This window comes from Artibeus jamaicensis, unplaced genomic scaffold (assembly GCF_021234435.1).
Source record: "Artibeus jamaicensis isolate MK-2021 breed Jamaican fruit bat unplaced genomic scaffold, CSHL_Jam_final scaffold_3307, whole genome shotgun sequence".
NCBI lineage: Eukaryota > Metazoa > Chordata > Mammalia > Chiroptera > Phyllostomidae > Artibeus > Artibeus jamaicensis.
The window spans coordinates 5,999,950-6,025,509 of NW_026522040.1; the positions used below are offsets into that span (position 1 = coordinate 5,999,950).

The window sequence follows — 25,560 nt, forward strand, 5'->3', positions numbered from 1 at the left end:
GGAGTGTTCTGGGGACCCATCTGTATCACTGTACCAGCTGTTGTGGTAAGAAGCTGCGTGCAGCCTCAGTGCGTTTTGTTTGAAGACTCTTTCAACGTGTTTGCCCATTTCATGACCGATGATTTACGGTGATTTACGAGCGCACCTGCTCGCACTGCGCTGCGTGTTCAGCAGTTTTTGACGAAAACAGCCATGACCCCCGTGCCTCCCCTCCCTACGCACCGGATCTACTGGGGGCCTGTGGAATGACCTTTTTTGTTTGTTTCCCTGGATGAAAAAAGTCCTCAAAGGGAAACGTTTTTGCTGATGTGGACAAAGTGAAACAAAAAATGGCAGAAGCACCAAAAGGCATCAGAATCGACAAGTTCAAAAACTGTTCTGAGCAGCGGAGAAAACATCTCTGTGGGTGTACTGCACCAAAAGGCGAGGACTTTGAAGGTGACTGAAGTTTAAACATGTAAGAATAAATACACAATTTTTTATAAATAAAGTCCGGCTTCTGGGAGGCCCCCCTTCATATATCATTCCATTTATATGTGGCTCCTAAAATAGGTAAATTCATAGACACAGAATAGACGAGGGGTTCCCAGAGGTCAGAGGCAGGAAGAATAGGGAGTTACTGCTCAATGGGTAGGAACTTTCCATTCGGGATGATGTAAAAGTTCTGGAGACGGATGGTGGTGATAATTGTACACTTAAAAAGGGTTAAAATGTTGAATTTTATGCCTATTCTACCACAATGTTTTTTAAATATTGAAAGGATGCTGGGAGCATTTTGCTAAGGACGGATTCTTTTAAAAAGGTAAAGGGGTAGAGCTCAGCTGTTTGCCATATTTTGGGGCAACATAAATTGAAAAAATAATCTTCCTATATCAGGATTACAAAAAGGAATCCCCACTCCACAACTCTGCTTCAAACCAGAGAGCTTTTAATGGTGTTTATTCCCCCACAGCCCTAATAGGGATGGTCTCGCACATGCTCCATGATGGTCTTCAAGCCACGCCAGGTCTCTTCGGCTGTGGGTAGGATCTGCTTGGCAGGCAGAAGGAAGCCGTATCGACCCGTGTCTCTCAGTTCAAAGGCAAACGAGTACTTGATGCCAGAGTCGTAGGCCCAGTCAATGCTTCCTCCACTGGCTTGGTCTGACAGGCACATGAGAGGAAAGTCTGGTTATGCTATTCCCACTGGCCTCTCGCAGCTACAGAACCTCTATGTTAAGTCCAACTGTTATTACAAAGATAAGTTAGGCCCCTGTCTGCATGGGTGGGCCTTGAGGGCCAGGATAGCTTAGTAGGGAATCATGCTTAGGAAAAAAACAAGATTTATTCGAAAAGCAAAAGGTGCTACGTAAAGGGCCCCTACAGGGTACACCCAGGCTTCCCCTGGTGTTCTCAGGAGCCTCTGCTTCACACACCCATTTGGAGTCCTGCCTGCTCTCCTAATTGGCATCTTCTGTAACTTTGGAGGCCACCCCATGTCCTTCTTGAGAAGAGTGCTAGGCGTAGACACTGTTTTCTCTAGAGGGAGAGGAGGGATTACAAATAGAAGAAAATATTTGGTCCCTGACCTCAGGGAACTTTCAGCGTAAGAGCTGAACACGCCTTGTTCTATATAAAATAACAAGCCCAATACTTACATTTGATGGGCTCATGCAGTAGAGTAACATGCACCTGTGTCATTCGGGACCGCTGACAAGACACATGATGAAGGAAGGTGGCATTAGCCTACAAAGACTTGGGGTGATTATGACTCAGAAGAGATGAGTGATGGACCTGCTTGAGGTCCCGCCCATAGAGGGCAGGTAGAGGTGAACTGAAGGAGCTGCCTGAGGCAGAGATGGAGGAAGCCACCGCATCCCTAAGAACGGGTCGGACAAAGAGGAAGACGGGGGAGGCTGTCCCAGGGCGGGCAGGACTCGCGGTTAATACTGTGAATGGACACAACTCCTCTGACCAGTGTCTGTCTCCACTCACAGCAGCTATAGTAGCGCCTGGTAAACAGCAAATACGGAAAGGTTTCTGGCTTGAACCGAGCCTTTCTGGGTGCCAAAAGTGCTAACTCACGCCTTTGGTGTGGCTACGTGACAGAGCCAATCACACGAAAAGTCTATAGTGGGTCCTGGCCAGGTGGCTTAGTTGGTTGGAGCATCATCCTATTTACCAAAATGTTGCTGGTTCGATTCCCAGTCAGGGCACATACCTAGGTTGCGGGTTCAGTCTCCAGTCAGGGAGCATACAGGAGGCAGCCAATCAACATTTCGCTCTCACACTGATGTCTGTTGCTCTGTCTTTCCCTGTCTCCCCCATCTCTCCCTTCCTCTCTCTGAAATCAATAAACATATCCTTGGGTGAGGACTTAGAAAAAAAAAAGAGAAGAAAAAGAAAGAAAAGAAGTCCATAGTAGACAGAATGCTAGTTTCAGACTGAATCCTGATTCTGCCAAACATTAGCTGGTGACCTAAGGCACATCGCTTATCTCACTGAGTTTCAAATGCCCCATCTGTCAACTAGGGATAATACTGTTACTTATTTCACAGAGCACTGAGAATTAAATGGAATAATATAATGTTTATGATTCCAGCACTCGTTGAGTGCTTAACTAAATGTGTTAGGCACTATGCTAAATTGGTTCATTTAATCACCACTGAGTCACGAAGTAGGTATTAGTCTTATTTCCATTTTACAGATAAAAAACTGAGGCTCGGAGAGATTGAATGAAGGGTCTGGGGTAATGTCTGTAAAGTAGGTATTCAATACATGTCAGCTGTGATTCTAAGTGTGACTAGGATCCTATCAAAAAAGTTGGACCACATTAAGGACAAGAGGTACGTGGAGGAGAGTTCACCAAAAAACTAACAAAGAACACTTACATAGTGCCTTCGAGTTAGTGAACACTTTAAACCTCCATTCTGTCTTCTGAGATTCTCAACAACCCATTTCACAGATGAAGAAACCAAGAAAGGATGAGTGACCTGTCCAAAGTTCCTTGGTTCCAAAGTGGCAGAGCTATAACACAAACCCAGACCCCTGTCCCCAAGGTCTATGTTTTTGTCCCCTACATCTGAGGAAGAACTCAAGTCACAACTCCTTCTGGACAAACACCTGTTGTAGCAGAGATCCTTGAGGCCCTTTCCAGATGAAAAACTGCCCAGGAAATGTTTCACCCACCACAAAAGTCCAGCCGCATCTGGGTGGAGTAAAGCAGGTGCTGGGCCAGAGCTGCATACCAGCCTGGGGCAGGAGGCCAAAAGCATTTAACTGGGACTAGTTCCTAGAGGCAGTGCTTGCCTAAGCTGGAGGGAGACCAGGTTCAAAGATAACAGAGTCGACTCTAGGCAGAGATGCAGCCAGAACTTGCTTGACCACTAATGGTCAGGTTCCAAAAATATCAGACAGCAAACCCTATACTCCTCTGATATTTGCTTATTGAAAATGTCTTCAATACCTGTGACCTTGCCAAGAAAAACACACTGAACCTCAGCCTTCCTACGTCTCCCTTGCTTGTAAATACCTCAGCTAAGGAGGGAGGAAAACTAGATTCCCAGTTACAAGATGGCTGAGGCCACTCTGCTGACATTCTGAACTCCAGCCTCCACCCACAGGCTGCCACACGGACCGAGAAAGCGTGGGCCCATCAGCCCTGGGGCCTTCACTCAGGAGGCCCTCGTCCCTAGAGGCACCCCCACCAAAGGGGAGAACCATCCCACATGGAAATGGTTTCAAAGGTCTGGGCAACTGTAGGCAGCTCAGTCTTCCCAGAGAAGAGCAAGAGGTCCAAAGCCATTTGTTCCATTTGACTTGGAATTTTTGCCTTGGGATGCAATACCAAAGAGATCTAAAATGAAGGGGGACTTGTACCGACACGTTCATAGTAGCACTGTTTAACAAGAAGTTAAAACGATCCAAAGGCCCAGTAACTGGGATATAGCACTAAAATGGGAAAACAAATACCTGGAGTGGAGAAACATAAAATTATACAGGAAATAATGTTAACTGAAAAACAGCTGGACGCAAACTGGAACACTGGCTTGTGGACGAGAAAGAGGTTCTACGGAAAGTAATCTCACGGCGTGATCTGACCATAAATTCCTAATGGGCAGGTCATGGTGGGGAGTCACATCCCAGGGCTGTAAAAGGATTCTCTCTGCCTGAAGCAAGCCGAGTCCACTCTGCCTGTGCATCTAGGTTCACACACCTTTCAAACCCCTCCTTCTAAAGCATGACCACCCTCCAGAGGGCCCGTGTAATCAGTCTTAACTGTGCGCCATCCCATCCTGCCCCGCCTCCTCTCACCTCTATGTAACCTTCCTTACTTCCCTCCTTAGTCTCAAACGCATTAGAGAAACTGCAAACTATTATCATCTGGAGCATTTTTCTCAGTCTGTTGAGATTTTGCTTCCAGGTGCGTCCTCTACTTGGTGCAAATAAATTACTGTAAAAATTCTCCATAGGTTTGAATGTTCTTATATGGACATGCTAGATTAATGTATTTGTGTTCATTGACGAAACCATTAATGAAATTGAAACTGAAAATTAAAATGTTGGTTATTGGATTTTGTTTTTCTATGAAGTTTTTAAATGCATCATAATAGAAAAAAGAAACAAAAAAATCATCATCTGAAAAAAAAAGAACTATCATCACCTGAAATATCACCAGATCACTAGTTTCTGGATTTTCAGTAAGTGTTCTAGATAGGATGCATGAACTATTACTTCTCTGCTCTCCAAGACTCCGTTAAAGAGAAGAACAGAGGCCCAAAACGGCATCACTTGCTAAAAGCCCATGACACCAAACCTAGATTTAACACCTGATCTAATTGCAGTTTAAGCCTCTCCCAGGAGTGGCATTTTAAACAAATCAGCTTGGAATTTCCTGCCCCACACCAGTGAGGTGACCTGCCTGGTGAGACCCCCCGCCTTCCCTCAAGAAAAGGTGCCCTTGCCTGAAATAATCCGCTCTGAACGTCTTCGTCCCACCTTTTTTCTGCCTATAAAAACCATCCATCTTGTACAACCCCCAGAGTGCCCTTCTAGGGATGCTGCCCAAGTCATGAATTGCTTAGGAAAGCCAATTAGATCTTCAAAGTTACTGGGTTGAATTTTATTTTTTAATGACTCCCATTAAAAAAAACCATGCCTCAGCCCTGGCTGATGTGGCTCAGTGGATTAAGCACCAGCCTATGAACCAAAGGGTGGCTGGTTCGATTCCTAGTCAGGGCACATGCCTGTGTTGCAGGCCAGGTCCCCAGTAGGGGTTGTGTGAGAGGCAACCACACATTGATTTTTCTCTCCCTGTCTTTCTCCCTCCCTTCCCCTTTGCCTAAAAAATACATAAACAGAAAGAAAACCATGCCTCATAAGTGTGTATACCTTCAGATTTCTGCCACCACGACTCTCGCACAGACAGCTGACTCTGCCCCCAGTATGACTACAGACTCCGCTCTGGTTCAAGCCTGATCTGCCCACCTCTGCTTGTCCCTGTCTTGCCCCCCTTCTCCCCCATTCTGCAAAAGTATTACATTGGTCATCTCTTCTTTCTTTCTCCTGCATCTTTCATAGTTCCCTCTCTTAATCCTTTCCCACTCAGTAAATAAGTCTCTTATCTAAATAATAATAATGGGTAGAGGAGAGATAAATGGTAGTGAAAAAATGCAAAAAAAAATGTAAAACTCAAAACTTAAAAAAAAATTTTTTTATAAAAGGAATCCTTGATTCCTATCTCTCCTCCCCTTCATATCCAGGTTCCTCCAAAGAGCCGTCCACTCACAAGTGCTGACTCTCCCCAACCGGGCTTCTTAGGCTCCTCCTACCACTCTCCTGAAACGTCTCACTCACGGTCCCCAATAAGCTAGTGTAGGGGTTCAAAACAAGTTACCCTAAGATGTGCCTGTGTGGTATGCAGGCTGTTCTGAGCTAAAAGCAACCAGGACCCTGTGGAAGCAAGAGAAACTTCTGCCCTCCCCCGCTTAACTACCTAGAAAAACATGAATTAGGAGCCTTGCCCATAATTAAAGGTTATCAGAGATAACCATTTTCCTTTTTTTTTGACTTATCTATAGGGCAGGGCACACTTTAGTTTACGGAACTTCTGCTCGTACTGTCTTGCAATAACCTTCTGCATGCATCTATTTAAATGTGCCCTTTCGGCCATTGGACCTCTCATGGATGTGGGGTCTGGACTCTCTCATGGATGTGGGGTTCCCATACATATGTATGTAATTAAATTCGGTCATTTTCTTTTGTTAATCTGTCTCATGTCTATTTATTAAACCAGCTGAAAGAACCTTGAGGATATAGGAAAATGTCTTCCTCCCCCAACACTAGTGTTAAAAAAGAGAAAACCACAGGCCCAAAATGGTATCACTTGTGCTAAAAGCCCATGACACCAAACCTAGATTTAATACCTAACCTAATTGCAGTTTAAGCCTCTCCCAGGAGTGGCATTTTAAACAAATCAGCTTGGAATTTCCTGACCCACACCAGTGAGTTAATCTGCCTGGTGAGACCCCCCCCCCCTTCCCCTAAGAAAAGGTGTCCTTGCCTGAAATAATCCACTCTTAACTTCTTGGTCCACCCTCTTTCTGCCTATAAACTCTTCCATTCTGTACCACCCTCAGAGTGCCCTTTTGGTTGCTAGATGGGATGCTGCCCAATTCATGACTGCTTTAAAAAGCCCATTAGATCTTCAAATTTACTCAGTTGAATTTTGTTTTTTAACACTAGTGATGAAAATCCAATGGTAAACATTCTGTCCTTGTAATAGTTAGCCTTTCTGTGGCCTTTGTCATTGTTAAACGCTGCCTCCTGTCCAACAATTGCTGAAACATAGAGATCTGTCTCCTCTCTGCCCAGCCCTGCTGCATCTCCCTCCCTGACGACTAACCTCATCTTTGGCCTAATGTCTGGCTCCCTTCCTCCACCCATGACTCTTCCTGCTCCTGCTGTCCTGTACCAAACATCCTCTCTGTGTCAACTATCCCAAGTCTGTCTGTCTGTCTGTCTCTCTCTCTCTCTCTCTGCAGAATCTCGGGGCCATGTAGCCCAAAGCCTGCAGGGCATCCCCACTTGAAAACAACCTCAAGACCTGGCTGGTGTGGCTCAGTGGATTGAGTGCCAGTCTGTGAACCAAAGGGTCACTGGTTCAATTCCCAGTCAGGGCAGATGCCTGGGTTGTGGGCCAGGTCCCCAGTAGGGAGTGTGTGAGAGGCAACCACACATTGATGTTTCTCTCCCTCTCCTTCTCCCTCCCTTCCCCTCTTTCTAAATATAAATAAAATCTTAAAAAAAAAAAAAAAAACCCTCAGTATTTCCAGAGCTAAACTCATTATCTTTCCAACTGCTACCCCTGTTTCACCTTCCTGGATGTCTCCCTCAGTTAATGGTGCCATGCAATGTCCTTCAGTGAGAAACTCCCCACATCTGATTAATGGCAAAAAACCCTTGGTTGTACCTCCTAAATGTCTCCCTTCCATCCTCACTGCTCTAGTTGGGCCGCATCTCTCTCCAGAGCTCTTCCTGCTCTTTCAATGGGATGCTCCCACATCCAGTCCATCACTACTTCACCCTCCACACTGAAACTAAAATGTGTGGTCTAAATTAAAACACAATGCTTGCTGAAAACTCTCCAGAGGCTTCCAGAATCCTTTAGGTTAAAAACCTAACCTCCTTAAAGTGGTACATACATGAAACCCTGAACCCCCCCACTCTCCTTCTCACCACTTTCATTCCAGCAGCTCCAAGCCTCCGTGTAGTTCACAGGGCCCATCATCAAGTTTCATCCTTCCGCACCTTTGCATGTGCTGTGAAGGAGCCGAGGGCCCCCTCCCCCTCCCCCTCCTCTAGCTATCTGGTGACCAGCCTTCAAAACCCTGCTGTCTCCCTATATGAAAGTTTTCCTCACTCTGCCACTGCCAAATCCCCCCAACTTTCTAATACTTTTGGAGCATTTATAGCATATTGCACATGAACTGAAGTTCACTGACTTCCTCTTCATCTCCCACATCGAAGTGAGGACTCTGCTTCATTACGTCTCCAATACTTGGCATAATGATTAGTGCTCAAAAGATGCTTAACAAAAGTGTGTTGGACAGAGTGGGTGCCTGTAAGAAGCATTTGCTTCCAAAGGATCACGGCCATGGGAACGAACACTAGGGACCTCCTGGCACTCACTCCCAAGGTCCCGAGTTTCTGGCTGTGTCCACAGGGACTGGAGGGATGCCTTGGGGGGATTCAGAATCTGCGTGAGAGCACACTGGGCTTTCCCTTAGCACTCTAGACATTTCTTATTTTTATCCCAGGCCACCGTGGGAGAGAGGGGTTATAGGAAGTCTGGCCACGAAAAGTGTAATTAATAAAAGTAATGACTCAGGACCAGGTCTTGATGGAGGCCTGTTTTCAGGCAGAGATTCCACATGCTAAGAGTGAGCTGTAAGGGTCAGGACGAGCAGAGCAGAGAGCACACGAATGCCATATTTTGAAAGTTCTTTGTTCTCGATATCACATAGGAGATACATCAGGGAGAAGACCTAGCCTCGCTGAGGGAGACAGATGAGGCTGGGTTTCGTACATGAAGGGGCACCCATTTTACACCAGGGCATTTCAGTGCTCTGGCCCCAAATCACATGGTGCCCCCTATTCTAGTGGACCATTTGTAAAAACACATTAGATACTTACAGATGACTGAGCAGATAGGACCCACTTTGTACTTGGTGCCGTGCAGGCTTGTCAGAGATGTGGCAGCCTTTTGGGCCACTTCATTCTAGAGTGAGAGGACCAAGGAAAGGTAAGTGGCTAGCACTCGTCTCTTGGAAGAACAGATGCCCAACAGTGGAATGCAGAATGGGACGCTCTGATTAACTGACTCCTTGATTAATTGAGGAAGAAGCACAACTCCCTTTATGTTTCAACCATTTTCACTAAGAAGTAAGCACAGCTCACTTTTGTTGCCTTTTAAAATACAACATGAAGACCCTCATTGTTTATTTGATCATCTGCACCTTTGCATTAATAATGACCAAGGTCATTATTTTGCCATAAACTCTTCTTGTTCAGGGCTCTGGACAGAAATGAGCTGGGCAGGAGCGTGGAGGGGGATGGAGTAAGGGGCTCAATAGAATGTGTACTGACCCTAGGATTTACCCAGAAAGGTGATTTTTTTTTTTTTTTTGCTACATCCTTACATTGGCTTATTTCCCTATGATTGTCTCTTTTTCCAAGAAGTAGAGCTCAGCAAAATATTTTCCATTATTTGAGGGTTCCAATTTTGACTGATTGAGGCTTTACTATCCTTGCTAGGGATAAATGTCAGGTCTTAAACTCGGGTCCAGGAAAACAACTGTACAATTACCAGATGCGGGGAATCTGGCTCGGCAGACTCCTCAGAGAGCCTGGGGGTTTCAGTTGTCAATACGCCCAATGTGAGTCAACGGGCCGGTGCTCCTGCCAATAAACTGACCCTCAACTGCATAAGCAGAAGTGCTAGTCCGGCTGAGGGCGGTTATGGTCACGCTCTGCTGTGCTAGTTAACCCTCAACGCAAGCTTTACATTCACTTCTGGGAGCTACTCTTGAAGTACACAGGCAAACCAAAGCATGTTTGGAAAATAGCAAGCGGAATGTTATGGAAACTTGGGACCCTATTATGAGGGCCCGAAAGAACTAGCGGTATTTGCAATAGTGGAGATAAGAAAAACCTGGGTGTAGCAGGTTACTAGTGGATTTGCCTCTCAAAGAGAAATAAACGTGCTCCACGGAGCCAGACGATAAATCAGGACTGACAGGTAAAAACCATAAGGAGTTGGTTTGGCTCTAAGGAAGAACGCAAACAATCAAATATGCCCCAACATGGAATAGGCTCCTTAAAGCCAGGAAACCATCCAATCACAGGATGAATAACTATCTGGCAGAGATTCGAGCAGCAGGTGTGGATAATTTAAGGTGATCTAGATCTCCTAAAAGCACCTTTTAGGCTCTTTTCAACCTTGACATTCTTTTCCCCCGATTCAACCTTGAGTCATACTACACACACCATCAAAACCCTGAAAACTTGCCCCACAGTGCTAAAATTCAACTGATGGGATGAAAGATACAGCTGAATTGGAATAATCTATTCCATTTCTGCCAGGAGCTGTTGACAATAATCTATTTGAAAGTAAATTAACCAAAAGGTCGCATCTCAGGGCTTATCTCTAACATACAGTTTTCAAAAATTAAGCCTAAAAGCCAAATTGGAAATATTTGCACATGCTCTGCAGCTGGGGATAGTTCTTGGTCATTTGTAAGCAGCCACCTGAGATGTCACCACTTCACTTATCCCTCAAACAGGAAAGACAATGGAGGAAATCGAAGTTAGGGAAATGAGTGTTTTACGCCCAACATCCAACACCAGTGCACCATGACGGCAGGTCACAGAGCCGAGGGCAGCAGGAAGGTACTAGGCAAGGAGCTGGAAGTCGGCACAGAGCACTGGACCCTAGATCCAAGAGCCTCAGGTCCAAATCCAAGTGGTTATTTCCTAAGCAACAGAAAGCACATCCTGGGAACTTATGTTCATCAGGGCCTTGCTTATCTAGATGAAAGCAGTAATAATTTTGTGAATTCTATTTCCTAAGGATACCTAATTTAGGAAGGTCCGCATCACATTCTTCTCAGTGGTTGGACATATTGTGCCTCATTCATCTTTATAACCTATCCCTAATGCACTCCCATCTCAGTTCATAACTTTAGGACCGAAACTTATTCGACTGCACAATGGATACTGGTGGCTGAGCTGAAATGAAGTTTCAGAAACTCACCAGCTCATCGAAGTTATTTAACTTGGTGCATTTATACCCATAGGGGAACATCAGCAGCTGGGAATAGCTGTGGAGGGTAATGAAGGCCTTGACGTTTCCGTGACTCTTGATGAAGTCCACTATGGATTTCACTTCAACTTCAGAGTTGGCACTGGGTCCATGGTATGAATCAGAGCAAGGACTGCTGCTAGCTCCAGGTCCTGATGGCATGCAAAAGAAGCCCAAAGAGAACAATGAGATTTAAGAAGACACTGTATGAATCCAGTTTCCACACATCGCTAAGCTCCTCCTCTGGAAATCAGAGCAAGAATGTCAGAGTCAGGAAGTTGAACTGAAATGATTCTGGACATCCTTTAAAATATGGTTCTTCTATATGGCAGAAAGAGCTATCAAATTAGATCATCTCCTCTCTGTGGGAGTTATTGGAAGAAAAACTAGGTTTAATATTATAGATGAAATTCCTGCATTGGGTGGGAGTTAAGCAAGTTCAGTTTCTGGGATCGCTTCCAATTCTTCGAGTCCAAGAGTAAAAGACTCTGTGCATCTGCACCTCTAAGTCACAAAACCACAAATGCAGGGAACCTCTGTCAGCCCTTCTACAGTGGGGAAATCACAAGTACTTTTGACCACAAGGCCACCTTTGGCCTTGATTTTCTCAGCTACTAGAGTTACCCATAACCACTGAAGATGGTTCACAGTGGCCTGGCCAGGGCTATGGACACTACAGAAACTCTGATGGCCTGGGCAGGGCCCGGGACATCCGAAGGTCTCTAAGTGATACGAACAAAGGATAAATATAGCCTGTCAGCTTTATTCTAGGATTATTTTATAACGGCAACATTATTTTGGATCTGATGCTTTGATTTTTTTTCCCTACACTAAAAAAAAAAAAAAAACCTACTGTAAAATTGATAAAATCAATTAATGAAGAAGTTGCCACTCATCCCTATCCTCTTGTCAGTCCCTAATGTGTTCTTTCTGGGTTCGGTGAGTGTTGCTAATTTATTTGTCTTACAAGTACTTAGTGATTGCCTTCTATGTTCCAGACACTGTGCTAGGTGTTAGGAAAACTGCAGTGGAAGAGATACAGTTTCTCACCTCACTGTTATCGTGCCTTCTGAGGAAAAAACCAAACAAATTTCAATTCTGCAATTAGAGAAAGAGAAGGGCTTCTAACTGATGCCTGAAAGCATAAAGGCGAGCCTGGACTAGACTGCCACTGAAACTCTGAAAAATTACAGCTGCAAGTCAACGGAGCCAGAGCAGCAAGCTAGCATTTTCTCTTTTGACTCTGTTCTGAAAATCAACTTCTTAATCCTACTTGTACTTTAGTTTTCTTTCTCGAAGCATCCATAGATGATGTAATGCTTCTCTTCCGAATAGATGCTAACCCCCTCTAGTGGTTGGTTTGGGGCTTCCGGCGGCCTCCCTCCATTGCGCAATGTCTTGCTGTGAGAGCTCAGAAGCCGAGGCAGCTACAGCTTGTGGGAAAACCAAGATGTGAGACAAAATATATTAAATGCTGCTCAGAGCTCTGTGACAGCACTGCGTGCCTGTGAAGGGAATTCAGTTAAGTGTTTTTCAAATAGGTTTTTAAATGGCTTGAATCCTGAATGGGCTTAGCAGGTTGACAGCCCTGCAGAGCCATGCAAAACAGCTAGCTGGCCAGACAACGTCTGACCATCCCTGCGCTCACCTCCAAAACCTGCGTCCCAGTTCCGGTTAGGATCAACACCAACACAGCGGCTTCCAGATACTTTGGACCGGGTCTTTCGCCACATACGATTCTTTAAAATCCAGGAAAAAAAAAGGGAATGAGGGGATGGGAGCGGTCACTCAGCCTGATGAGAAGGTCTCTTTAGAATTTTGTTAATTTCCCCCCATCCCTTCTGGAAGGCCCTTTGGAACTGCACAAATTTCACTCCCCACAGAGGTGTGGACCAGTCCTCACACACACACAGTTCTGCTTGGAGCTTCTAAGCTGTCTCACACACAGAGTAGAAGACATTTCTCCCATCTCCTCAAATGAAGACCTGGCAAACCATGTCCCGGAAAACGCCAGTTCTATTCAATGGCAACAACAAAAACTCAAAAAGTGGGGAGGGAGCAAGGGTTTTGTGATAGAGTATTTTGGGGAAAATATAGAGCTCAGTTAGCTGATTTACTTTAGAACTTCTAAGGATTGTTTAATGCTCTGATTTTTTTTAATGAAAATCCAAGAAAGAAAGATACAGTGGACGATATTTCCCAAACTTGAGCGTGGAACCTTTATTCACAGAGTATCTCATAAGATGAGTACTAGTATTTGTACGAGCTCCTTTTAAACACATTGAAAAAATGCTATTGTAGTCAGATCTCTCCAAAAATAAACTTGAAGCTCTCACTCATTTTGAACATACATGGGGTCACAGTTGCCACAATGGTGTTTTGTAATGAGATTTTAAAAAGGAAAAAAAAAAAAAAAAAGAACACATAACTCCTTTTAGTAATACTCCAGAGGATTTCTTCTACAGATTTTAAGCAAAATGTTAGATGTATTGTACTGCCTACCTAAATCCCACTGCAAATCTAATTGTCAGCAGGTAACATCCGCCTCCTCTTTTCTATCAATCCTACCACAAAAACACAGAGATAATTGGAACAAATCTCCTAGGTGACTCACTGGGAACACTGAACTCTAACAGCCCAGCCTAACAGCTGAAATAAGGCTCTGACGGAGGCAATATGTGAAGACATCGTGTGCTGGAATAAGTGATTATAAATTCCACTGCTCGCCTCCGTGTGGGGCCACTACGGAGAGACTGAGCATTCTGTTTAGGGTAAATCAAGGACAGAAAGATTACTTTTATCTTGTTTTCGAAGTTCCTACACAGCTCCTTCGATTCTTGTTCTAAGGAGAGAGAAAAAGTCCAGGCTTACTTTGGTTTGAGAGAACACATATCCATCGGGGTTTGTGACGGGCAGCAGGAAGATGTCCATTGTGTCCAAAATGGAAGTGATGGATGGCTCATTTCCATAATCAGAGGCAATCTGAGCGGAGACGACAACACAGACACCAAGCTCACACTTCCCTTTCACCGGGGCACACAGGATGGAATATTACGGCAAGGTGTTTTTTTCCAAACATGAACAAGATAGCCTTACTAGTCAATGAGAATCTTCCAGGACTTCCTTTAATCCCCTGCAGTGTTAATGTGTTTCATAGGCCAATGCCTATACTTTTATTTCTGGTTAGAATAATTTACCTAGATTAACTAAAAATCAGATACTACGTATCCATTTTCTCTCAAAAGCAGGAGAATGCTCCCTGTTAATTCTGGTGAGGAATTCTGCAATGGTAGGCAAAGGTGTGGGTGGCTTACAGGGATCTACCATCCAAGGAAACGTTTACATTTTTTCTTAATCACCACGCAGGGTAGGTAGCTTCCCAAGATCTCATGACCAACATCAGATAACTTAAATATGCGGAGACTTTCCTTACAGATACAGAGAAACAGTTAAATTCCATTTGGGGAATTAAATTTCTACTTGCAATCAATTGCAGTCGAGTTGAAGTTTCTGCTGGATTAAAATTTACTCATTTCCTGTGCTCAGTCATCCTAAAGCATTATTATTCAACTGTTAAATATCCATTTCATAATACCCTAAAGGTAACCGCATTTTAATTGAAGGGAAAAATGTATCAGTCAGTGTGCACGTGGTTGCACATGCTTGAATGATCTGATGTGGATTGATTTCCTTTGCTCATGAATTAACATTCTGATTTATAGCGTGTCATTTTTGAATTACTTAAGAAATACCAGACGAGGTCATACCCAGCCCGGTGTCCTGACTCCAATTCCAATGAACATGTGGAAGAGAGGCACTGCTATACCCTGACTTCGAAATCAGATTTGGAAAAATTTCAGAACCACCAAAACACCTTACGAATCCCATTTTGGATCTGCAGGTCAAAGTAAACTCTCCCCGCACCTGTTTATATTTCCCATTTTGAGCCCCTTCCGTGATGTTATAGATTTCTAGCACATTGTGCCTCTCAGCCCTGGGAATTCAAGGCAGCAAAGCAATTTTTCTCTTGTCCAATTCTTATGCTGAAGTCTGACTCCCGGGGGTCTTTCTTTGTTACCCTTTCAATCTCTCCCAGCTCACTGTGTCTTTTCACAGGTACACGGTGGCCTGCCTGAGGGACAGTGCCAGGGTACTTGGCTGGGGCAGGACCAAAAAATCGGCTGTGGGTCTGTTCCTGCCCATGTGGGAAGGGAAGCTCCTGGGCTGAGAGCGTGAGCCCTCAGGGCCACAGGGATCATTGCCTGCTTAGGTAGGGTCTGATCCCAGAAAGACACACTAATCAAGAAATGTTAGGCAAGATGACCTTATTTGCAGTCCACAATGCAGTAGCTTGTGTAACCCACTCTCGAGCATGGATCCCGGCGTCCAGCCAGATGGCCGGCTTGTCTCCTCCAGTACTGAACTGCAAAAGAAGCGTGGAAACGTGAACACTCAGCTGCTCCGGACCCTCAGCCCCTTCTCTTTTACCCAGGGCCTTGTCTGTCCATCTTTCTGGTTACTTGGTGTGATTGAGTGAGGAAGAGGAAGTGTAGACAGTGAAGCACCTATTAACTCCTCTCACTTCGGGTGATTATATTGGACCCCTTCCTTTAATGAAAGCTTAACTGCAAGATAACGAGAGCATAGACTTCTTCTTTTCTCGCGTCTGTAAAAAAATCATTGCAGATAATGTAATGCCATGGAAGTATGTTCACTGTATACTGTGAATTTTGAAAAACAGGTTATAGAATAGTATGATGCCATTTTAATTTTTTAATGATAATTCATGTGTATGTATGTAGATATCCAGAGTAAAAGTAAGAGAGAGAGGAAAAGAGAAAGAAACAGGATACACTGCAACATGTCAATAGCTACCACTCCACAATTGTGGAATGAGGAATACGGGGATGTTTTGTTTTTCTTTGTTTTGTTTTGGTTTTTTTTGTCTGTTTCTCTATTCTCCAATTTCACACAATGATTGTGCTATTTTTGCAATTTAAAAAAATAGCACAATCATTGTGCTATTTTGCTCATGATAACCTGTGGAGCCCCTCATAAAAACAGGATGGTACGCTCTGGATGTGCTTTCCAGAGCTGAAATTTTATGATCCAAGTGACTTAGTTTTCTTTGGAGTGGTGGCTTTGCCAACTGGATCAGTAAATGGGGAAGAAAACATTATTTTTGCACTATCAACTTCTATCTCCGTGCAGCATTCTAAACATAGAAGATAAGGTAAATGAGAAATGAAAAATCCTTGCTAAAGATTACACTTTATGGGTTTTTAGAGTTTTTGTTCAAAATGTTCTGTGCCTTTTCCTCCAAAGTGTTCAAATGCAAATAGCAGGAACTTTCACAAACACGTATCATTCTCAACCACAAACCACAATGGAGAAGGGAAGCCAGGAAAATCCAGTGGGGGAGCGAGGGGGGAGCTGCGGTTTCCTGACCCAGCTGCGGGAGAAACAGGCAGGAGGAAATTTTTAAAAAGAAGGTAGTGAACGTTAGCAAATGTGGCCCAGTGTCAATAAGTTGGCAAACCGCTCCTCTCAGGCCTGCTTGGAGAAAAACATTCTGGAGAAATCCATCTGTCCTGAGTCCGTTGGTTCTCAGCCATAACGTTTCCAAATTTAGCAGGGGGTTGTGACATTCCTTTTCTTTCTTTTTTTTTTTTTTTTTCCTTAACAAACTCTTTCTAGGAAATCTTTCACTCTTTTTCAGGGCAAGGTGAGAAAACCTAAAATCTCTGTTAGAGGTAACAGGTTGGAATACCTACAAAGGGCCCTGTTTGGGGGCATCTCCGTTTGCGACTCAGTCGCCTGTCACCCTTTCACGCACTGCGGGAACCCTGTTTTTAATGCGGGAACTCTTTTTCTAAATGCAGCTCTCTGGCTTCACCGCTTAAAAAAAAAATCTCTCGTAGTCTTTTTTGTTTTTAAGAAAGAAACAAGAAAAGCGGGGCGCAGAACTACTAGCTTGATTTATTACGGAATACCTCACCTCATTCCCCCCCACTCCCGGCCCCCAGCCACCCCGGGCCCCCGCACCGCCTCCCCCGCCCTCGGTTCCTATTAGCGCCTCGCTCTCCGGTTGCCTGCGAGCCAATCTCCCGAGATGAGAGCTTTAGTTCACCCCTGCAGACCTGCGTCAGTCGGCGCAGGAAGCAGAAAAGGAAAAAAGGGGCGGGGGTGGGGAGTGCGGAGGTGGCTACTCCAAACCAGCGAGGACCGGTTGGAACCGGGGGCTGGGGCGGGGGCGCGGGCGCTCTGCAGGCGGAGCCGCGACTCCGGTCCCGCCCGGGAGCCCTGAGAGTCTGGGCGCGTGAACCTGTGTACCTTGAGCACGTTCATGGGCCGATTTTCGAAAGAGGAGCCAATATTCACTTTGCTCACTAGATCGGGGTACTCAGCCACGAGGTCATCCATTTTTTGGGAAATCTGCAGTGTTTAAGAAGAGTAAATAAGACGTCTGCAAATCAATAACCTGATGCGCCCATTCGCAGTGTTTCTCTTCCTCCTTTTCCATTCCCCCGAGACAAAGTGGAGAGGGCAGCGCGACGGATGCTGCCGGATGGGGGGCATTTGGGTCAGAGCTGAGACCCGCGTCCCCAGGCCTCCTCTGCAGGGGCTGGAGCCCGGGAAGCCATTTTGCGGCTGCGGCGCCGGCTCTTTCCCGTTTCGTGCTGGAAACAAAATGGCACTTTCCTGGCGTGCCTGTGGCTTTCCCCGCCCAGCGCTGGTGTGCAACTGCCCCGTCAGAAAGCTGCTCACGCTCACTAGTGAAGGGACACAAACATTAGCAGCACCACACACACAGACAAAAAAAAAAAAAAAAAAAGAAAGAAAGAAAAGTGGATTTAGTGGCGAGACCGGCATCACAAAAGGCAGCCGGGCGGGTTTGGGCCGGGCGACAGGGTGCCCGCCTCGGAGGCACTTGTCAGCAGCTACATCGCCTCCAGTTCGCGAAGTTGGTTGAAATGCGGGGCGGCTGCGGCCGTTGCCGGGACGGAGACGTGCCGGGCGTGTCTGGGGAGCGAACCGCAGGAGCACGGCTCCTCCGGCTGTTGCCCGCGTCGGCCCTGCGCGGGGCACGCGCCACTTTGCGGGCCCGCGGGGAAGAGGCTGCGCGCCCTCTTCTCCCTCGCCGGGCCGACCCACGAGCCCTTGTCTGGAATCTTTAGAGGCCGTACACATTTTTCAAATTAAGGGGTTTATTATTTTTTTGAGGGGGGCGCGTGCGATTTTAGGAAGGTAGAGAGCCTGCACTCTGTATAGAACTAGTCCGGTGGCACCGCCCCATATTCACTACACTGATATTTCTGGCAGCGACACAAATGAGTAGCAAGTCAGCTCAGATAAGATTTTTGCGTGCCCCCCCCCAATATGAGTTTAGGATAGGTGGTGTCACCAAATAAATTAGGGAAGGGGGGGGGCTTTGTTTTCAGGGTTTTTTTGTTTTTTTTTTTTGCATTTTATAATTCCTCCCCTGGGGAATCAGCACCTACCAGGAACCTCCTGTCTGGATCTTTTCTCTCCCCTTAGGCCCCAATCCCTATCTGCCCATGTCCCTCCCCACCATCCCTCACCCCCAAGTCACTCAGTGCAAACAGACCCCTGTGGGCTCAGGAAAAGTTCTGTGTGCACTTGCCCAGGTGCCCAGGTGTCAGTGTGTGCTGTGACTCGGATGCAGGAAGGGGTGTTACCACTATGGCAAAACTCAGGAAAGAGCACAAATGTGAGGCATGGGAGCGGTGGGCAGGTGGGAGACCAGGCCCTCGGCTGGAAGTCAGAGGTGTTGAGGTGTCTCCTGAAACTATCATCAGTGACAGCATGAAGCATAGCTCTCAAATGGCTTTGTAGGCAGCACCCGCCAGAAATCAGCAAGGGGGCCTTGAACAGAAAGCACGGTCGCCCACGGGAGGCTGTTTGTGTGCTCGCGTAAGACACTTCTGGCTGCTTGGAAAATCGTGGGATGGCTGCTGGCACGGGCAGGTGGGCTTTGGGTCGTGCTTTGAGGCTGTGACACTTCATACTGGCTGTGAAATGCTAGGAAAGTTGAAGAAGTTAGGAAATAATCATTTCCATTAAATCACCAAGGGGACGGGTGGGTTTTGTCATCTGGGTTTTGTCATCTGTTTCTCAGATGTCCCTTCTGAAACACCTACCTCTTGCAGGGTATGATAAGCCTCAAAGTTGAAGTTACCATTTCGTTCTCTTCTTTGATTAAATAACATTTCTTCATTCTCTCTGTCCAACAGAACCTAAGAAAAACCAATCATACCTGTGATTAGCTTATAGCAGTGCATTTGCATCTGTTCGGTACAGTCCCAGGAGTCCCTTTCCCTGTCCTATAGGCTCTGGGGCCATGCCTTTGCCTTATTCTGGCAGCTCCCTGGAAGACGATGGGCATCAAGGGGGCCTCTGGCCAGCCAGATGCTGCAAATATAGGAGGACAGTCAGTCCCCTGGTTCTCTCATGGCTCCTCCTCCCTCTGTGGGAACCCAGGCTGTATAGATGGAGATGTGAACACCACCGGCTCCATCTCCATGTCCCAGATTTCACATCATGTCTTAACTTCCAAGTTGTGACCTTTGAACCCCCTTCACAGTCCTTAACAGTCACACCAGAGCTTGCTAGTCGATGGCTGGCTGTGTTCCTGAAACTGTAGCTGTGATCGTGTTCGTTAGCAACAGCCGGCTCGCCATGACAACCAGGATCAATATCAAACTGGTCATAGTGTTGATTATAAACAATTATCTATCACAGCGATTTTCAACCTTTTTCATCTCATGGCACACATAAACTAATTACTAAAATTCTGCAGCACATCAAAAATATATTTTCTGCCAATGTGACCAAAAAAAAAACGGGTATAATTTCGATTCATCTACACCGGATGGCTATTGTTATGTTAGCTGTTGTCATTTTTTTATTTGACAGGCTAAGGGAAAAGAGGTGGGTACCCCTGACTAAAAACAGTCAGGTAGCCCATGCTTTAAAAATTCTTGCGGCACACTGGTTGAACATCATTGATCACAAACCACCAGGAGGTGTGGCCCCTGGAGCTACAGCATTCTTTGTCCCTTTGTCCTGTCAATCATTAGTACACCACACACACAGACATACACGCACACAAAGTACAGCAACAGGGGCCTGGTAGCAGGGAGTAATTTGCACAAACCTGCTGGAGCATCTTTCTGTCTGCTCTGGCCCAATCTTCCTGGAAGTAAACTACCCGATAATAAATTCTGTTACAGTCTGTGGTGTTGACTGCTTCATCTTTTGTTCAGAAAGTGCTTTCTCATACGGTGGCCAATACATTTATGCCCCATGGTTAGACACAGGGCCTAAGGTAACCAGCCATTAAAAGCTAGATGAATAAAATCTTACTTTTACCTAATTTGACTAATACCCATCAGTTTGCCTTTTACATTTCATGCTGAAGACTCTCTTATCCTTGCCCTTAAACTCTTTATTACCACATCCCATCTGTGCCGAATGCAAAAGAGAGAGGGGCAGGGCCTCCCTGCCCACTCTGCAGGGATGGTACACACTGCAGGGCGGCCCTAGTGGCACGACATGTTCCTCCCCTGGCGGAGGGCCCCCAAGGATAAAAGAGGATGGTCCTCTGTTCAAATGGACCAGCAAGCCTGTGGAAGGGTACTCTGTGGGGTAATTACCTGAACGTCTTCGATCATGATGGAGTAAGCAATGTCCTGGGACTCCAAGAAAACCTTCACTGCCTGGACACTGACAAAGGGAACTCGGACATGGACTGTCTGCCCTGGTGTGGTGGGTGATTTCCAGAAATCAAGCTGAAAGGGATAAAAAGCCAAGGCAGTGAGTGGGTCGTGTCAGAGAAATGGACAGCTCCGCACTGATAGATTTCGAGAAGTCAATTCCTATCTATTTTATCTCACGCCCACAAGACTGGAATCATTGTGGAATCACTGTAATTTTGCAAGAAAGGTTTTTAAATAGCCAAGCATTGACATATGTTTTATAATCACCCCACTGTAGTTTGCTATTAAAATGGGCAGAAGGAACAGAGTATTTAAAACTGTGGCAGTTTTTTTTTTAACAGTGGACGTTCAGGTGATCTAATTCATTGTATAACAATGTTATACTATAAATTATTTTAGGAAGGAAATAATATGTTAAAAGTGTTCAGAATTTTTTCAAAGTAACTTCAATCTCTTTTTTCATTCTTACAATAAACCTATGAGATAGAAGAATATCTCATAGAGATATTCTCTCATTAGAGTCAATGGGAAATGAGACACAGGAAACGTGGGTGACTTGCCCCATGTCACCGAGCTGGGACGAGAGCCCAGGTGTTCTGCATCCCGGCTTCATCAGCTAGCATCCCACACAGTCAGAGAAGATGAGTAGATCCGAAGTGAGAGGTACCGATCACCACATCTAACTGTGGAGTAGTCACTCTGGGACAGATACCTGAAGATCTTCTTCAGCCTCCAGTTCTGCCAGATTTTTTATTTGTTCTTCATTCTTTGGTACGATCTCAAGAACTTGATCTCTAAAGAATAGTAACCACAGGCATGACCTTAAAAAGCAAAACCTGGACACTGGTTCCTGTTGCCGCCTGCCCCTATTTGTCTCCACGTGCCAGGTTAACGCAGCAGTCAATAACCTCTCTGAGAATCAGGAAACTAATAAATAGTATACTGACCCACATCCGCAGAATGAGCAGTTGATAGAACGGCTTTACTTCCCCCAAGGGTATGTTATCTAAATAATAATTAAAAGGTATACCTGCTCCTAGCAGGAAGCTTGATGTTAAAGTTGCCTTTCCTTTAGCTAATGATTATTCTCAAATGACACCTGCTGCTCAATAAAGAACTGGCTTTTAAAACTTGTCTGTTCCTGTTTTTCAGAAATAAGTTGTTTTTTTTAAAGTAGAATAATTAGTTTGGTGCTTGGAAGCGGAATTCACATCTGGAGAGGCCTAGAATGGTGTGTATGGGTGTGGGAGGTGTGTTTGTTTGTTTGTTTGTTTGTTTTGCTGTTGTTACCTCAAATATATCAGAGTTCCACCTCCGAATGAGATGTATATAGTCCAAAGTTGGGGTGTAGCTAGGCACAATTGGGACCCAGAAAAATCACAGTGCGCCTCCCTCTCCTCCCCCCCCCCCCATGCAAACACGTCATGGGGAATAAAGGATATCAAGGACAACTTGGCAGGAAAAAGAAGCTGCAAAATAAGCAAACACATATCCTTCATAAAAAGTTGGGTAGTAGAGCTGGATTCTTCTAACTCTTCCTTGGGGATTGATGTTTCTCTTCTATCTTTTTCTTCAAGTAGGCTGACTGCCTTGTTCGTTTATACAGTGGGGATGGATCGGTACAAAGAGCCATACAGTCGCATACAGGGATAAGAGTTCAGGTCTTCTGAAAACAAGTGCCATGCAATTTCCAATGAACTCAAGTGGAGTACATGTGATAGGATGAGATAGTCAAAGCCCTCTTGCCTTCAAGCACCCACCTGCCACAGATGGTCTGAAAATTCTTCCATTTGAGTCTCATTCTTTTTGACTAATGCCTTGACTCCCAGGAGTCCTCCTTAAAAAATGGAGAGGCACTGGGAAACGTTAATACATTAGGCTAATATTTCCTGGTGTGTGTGCTAAGGAATAGTAGCTGTTTAAATGCTGAGTTGCTCAGCATTTTAAAAAAGTGAGGAGTTTTATAATAAAAAATATTGGGTAGATGCAGCAACCTAGAACTCCTCTCATAAATTTAAAGCACATGCTAATTTAGTTAATGAAAGAAAAAAAAGCCTGGAAATCCTATAGTTCATTTAACCCTAAGATTCCCAAGTTTATTTGACCACCACTTTAAGGGGCCAAGTTTATTGGACCACTTTGTTAGTTCCCTAGAACACTCTTCAAGGAATGCTACCTAAAGCCCTTCAGAGATTCTTGGAACAAAGTACTTTGGAGCAAAGATGAATGTTACAAAGCCATGAGAGTTGGAGTTGGACTCAAATCTGCCTCCCTGGTCTTCCCACTTTGTGAGGTTCCACTACTCAGGCACTAGGTCCCAAGATGGGGGTGGGGGGAGGACAAGAGCTGACAGGGCCAGGAAGGTAGGGAGGAAGAGGCAGAAGAATAATCCATTCACCTACTGAGATAAATGGCCAAACAGCTTTGTTTTCACTCATGTCTTTCATCCTTACATCCTGATCATCAGAGGAAAAAATGAGGAAGTACAGAGAGAAATAGGGTGTATGTGTTCAGTTTTCATTTTTGTTTTTTCTTTAAATGTCATTCATCTCTCTCTCTCTCCCCTCTCTGATCATTCATTTCTATTAATCCCACGATCTCCTCTCCAAATCGAAGAGAACTCTCTGAAAATGCTGAAGACTTCCACCCTTGATTCTGCTGCAGTCGGTGAGAGACTCTGAATCAAGTCAGCAACATTCAAACAGGTATCAGAAAGCATAACTTACCCCACAAATGTTTCTTGACAGTAGATATGCCCCCAAAGGGCACCAAAAAACAGGATCCACCTCATGATCAGGGATCTTGCTAGAATCTAGAACTCAGTCAGCATCACTCCTGAAGTTATTTATAGGGACCAGGGCCAAGGCTGATCTGCCAGCAGTCTAAGAACTTGGGTGAATTTCCACATGGTAAAATTCCCACCTGCGGGTCAAATTCTCAAGGTTTAGGCACCCACCTGTGTACATTTTCCATTCTTATGATGAGATAACAAACTTAATGGAAAGAGCCTTACAAAGGGCAAGTCACATATTTATATGATTTAGAACGTAAGTGCCACTCGCTCTACCCAGGGATAGGAGCCAGATTAATAGACCTTGAGGTTAGAGTCCTTTCCAGGTCTCTGAGAAAAAAAAAAAGGACACAACATTTATAGCAATTACCTGGGCATCCTGTCTATCACATGCCATTGGTTTGCTCCTTTGTTTATTTTTGTAATGTTTACCCTTAAACACGGCAATCGCTGAGTCCCCATCTGCAGACTCTCCCTGTACATGGGGCCCTGTCCAGTTCTCACTCTATATTAAAACAAAACAGAAGGCCTTTTAGTATTCAATTTTGAGCTGTCTCTAAAGTGATCCATCTGCATTTGCGTCAAATTGATGTCTCTGTTTCCGTGCTTTTCCCAAAATGAAAATCTCTCCCTGGTTATGACAATGAAATTGCTTGCACTAGCAAGTTTGAATAAAACGGAGGTGTTTTACTTACGGGTAATCACCAATAATTTCCCCACCCAAAGAAAACCATTTGTTGTATATCTTTCCAAACTTCTGTTTTACAGCTTTCCCTTAAACAAAAAAATGATATCATAGACTCTGATTTTTTTCCTTTGAAAAAATTTTAGAAGGTTTTATTTGTTTATTTTTAGAGAGAGGGGAAGGGAGGAAAAAAGAAAGGGGGAGAGAAACATCAAAATGAGAAAGGAACATGGATCAGTTGCCTCTTGCACACTCCCCACTGGGAACCTGGCCTGTAACCCAGGCACGTGCCCCCACTGGGGATCAAATGAGCGTCCTTTCACTTTGCAAGATGATACCCAACCACTGGTCAGGACTGGAAAGTAGTTTTATTGAAGAGTGCATCGTGATCTGATTTCTGTTTGTTTGGGGTTTTTTTCCATCACCATTTATTCCCCCATACCCTCTTTCCACCTCCGCCCACTCCTCTCCCCCCTGCAATCACCACGCTATTGTTTGTGTCTGTGAGTTCTTTATCTTTTTTTTTTTGGCTCAGTCCCTCCACCCCTCAGCCCCCAACCCCCAGAGCTCTCAGCCTGCTCTCTATCTATGAGTCTGTCTCCATTTTGCTTGTTACTTCAATGTGTTCATTAGGTTCCACATATGAGTGAAATCATATGGTACTTGCCGCTCTCTAACTGGCTTATACCACTTAGCATAATGTTTTCCAGGTCCATCCATGCTGTTGCAAATGGTAAAATTTTCTTCTTTTTTATGGCTGAGCAGTATTCCATCGTGTAAATGTACCATAGCTATTTTATCCACTTATCTACTGATGGACATTTAGGCTGTTTCCAAATCTTGGCTGTTGTAAATAATGTTGCAATGATGATAGGGGTGCATAGATTCTGATTTTTAAACAAATATTTATGAAAACAAAGGTGATTTTTTTCTTGTCTATAAACATAGATCTATATTAATCTGAATTTGCTCTTCATTGCCAGAGGAGAAAAATACACCTAGCTACTTTTAGGAATCATACTTGATTGCATCTTAGTCATGCACACACATTATATTCAGCCCAGCAAGAATTGACCACAAACAGACACAAGGAAATTTTTACCTGTCCTCCATGTGTCGAATTCTTAGTCTGCACACACTTTAAATCCCTGGTTAGAATTCTCAAGTAGCCACCCGAAGGGGAAGGGCAGGTATCTGGTGTTTCTGGTTTAAGACACTCCTGGATTAACTTGTGTTTCGTTGTGATTGTTATTGTTGTTTTAATCTCTAGTGTGTCCAAAAAAAACCCCCAGAAACCAAGAGGCTGAATTCAAACTAAGATGAGATTTGAACTGAGTCTTTGGGTGGCTAGGATTTGGCAAGGAGAGCCTGAATTTCTAGGGGCAGGGAAACATGAGAAAGGTAGAGAACTGGGAAAACACATGGCGCACGGTTGGGTTAGGCAGGAAGACTTGACCTTGGACAGGGTGAGGAAAGTAAAACATGAGAAGGCGGGGCTAGATGGT

General features: G+C 44.9%; 1 protein-coding gene across 3 annotated transcripts; it reads right to left on the reverse strand.

The window, feature by feature from the left end:
* Nucleotides 1-906: 906 nt before the first annotated feature.
* On the reverse strand, nucleotides 907-23,909 carry CPA2 (carboxypeptidase A2). Of its 3 annotated transcripts, XM_037165844.2 has the most exons (12): nucleotides 23,741-23,909; nucleotides 23,306-23,501; nucleotides 21,292-21,373; nucleotides 20,517-20,651; nucleotides 19,002-19,097; nucleotides 17,173-17,274; nucleotides 15,164-15,262; nucleotides 13,711-13,821; nucleotides 12,488-12,578; nucleotides 10,792-10,991; nucleotides 8,673-8,757; nucleotides 907-1,142 (listed from the first exon to the last, which is right to left on the reverse strand). In XM_037165844.2, the coding sequence occupies exons 2-12, from the start codon at nucleotides 23,368-23,370 to the stop codon at nucleotides 955-957; spliced, it is 1,254 nt and encodes a 417-aa protein (XP_037021739.2). In that variant the 5' UTR covers nucleotides 23,371-23,501; nucleotides 23,741-23,909; the 3' UTR covers nucleotides 907-954. The 3 variants fall into 3 exon arrangements, with proteins under 3 accessions (XP_037021739.2, XP_037021738.2, XP_053513094.1); XM_037165843.2 differs by lacking the exon at nucleotides 23,741-23,909 and having other exon boundaries at nucleotides 23,306-23,684; XM_053657119.1 differs by lacking the exons at nucleotides 907-1,142; nucleotides 23,741-23,909 and adding an exon at nucleotides 1,645-2,322 and having other exon boundaries at nucleotides 23,306-23,685.
* Nucleotides 23,910-25,560: the final 1,651 nt, after the last annotated feature.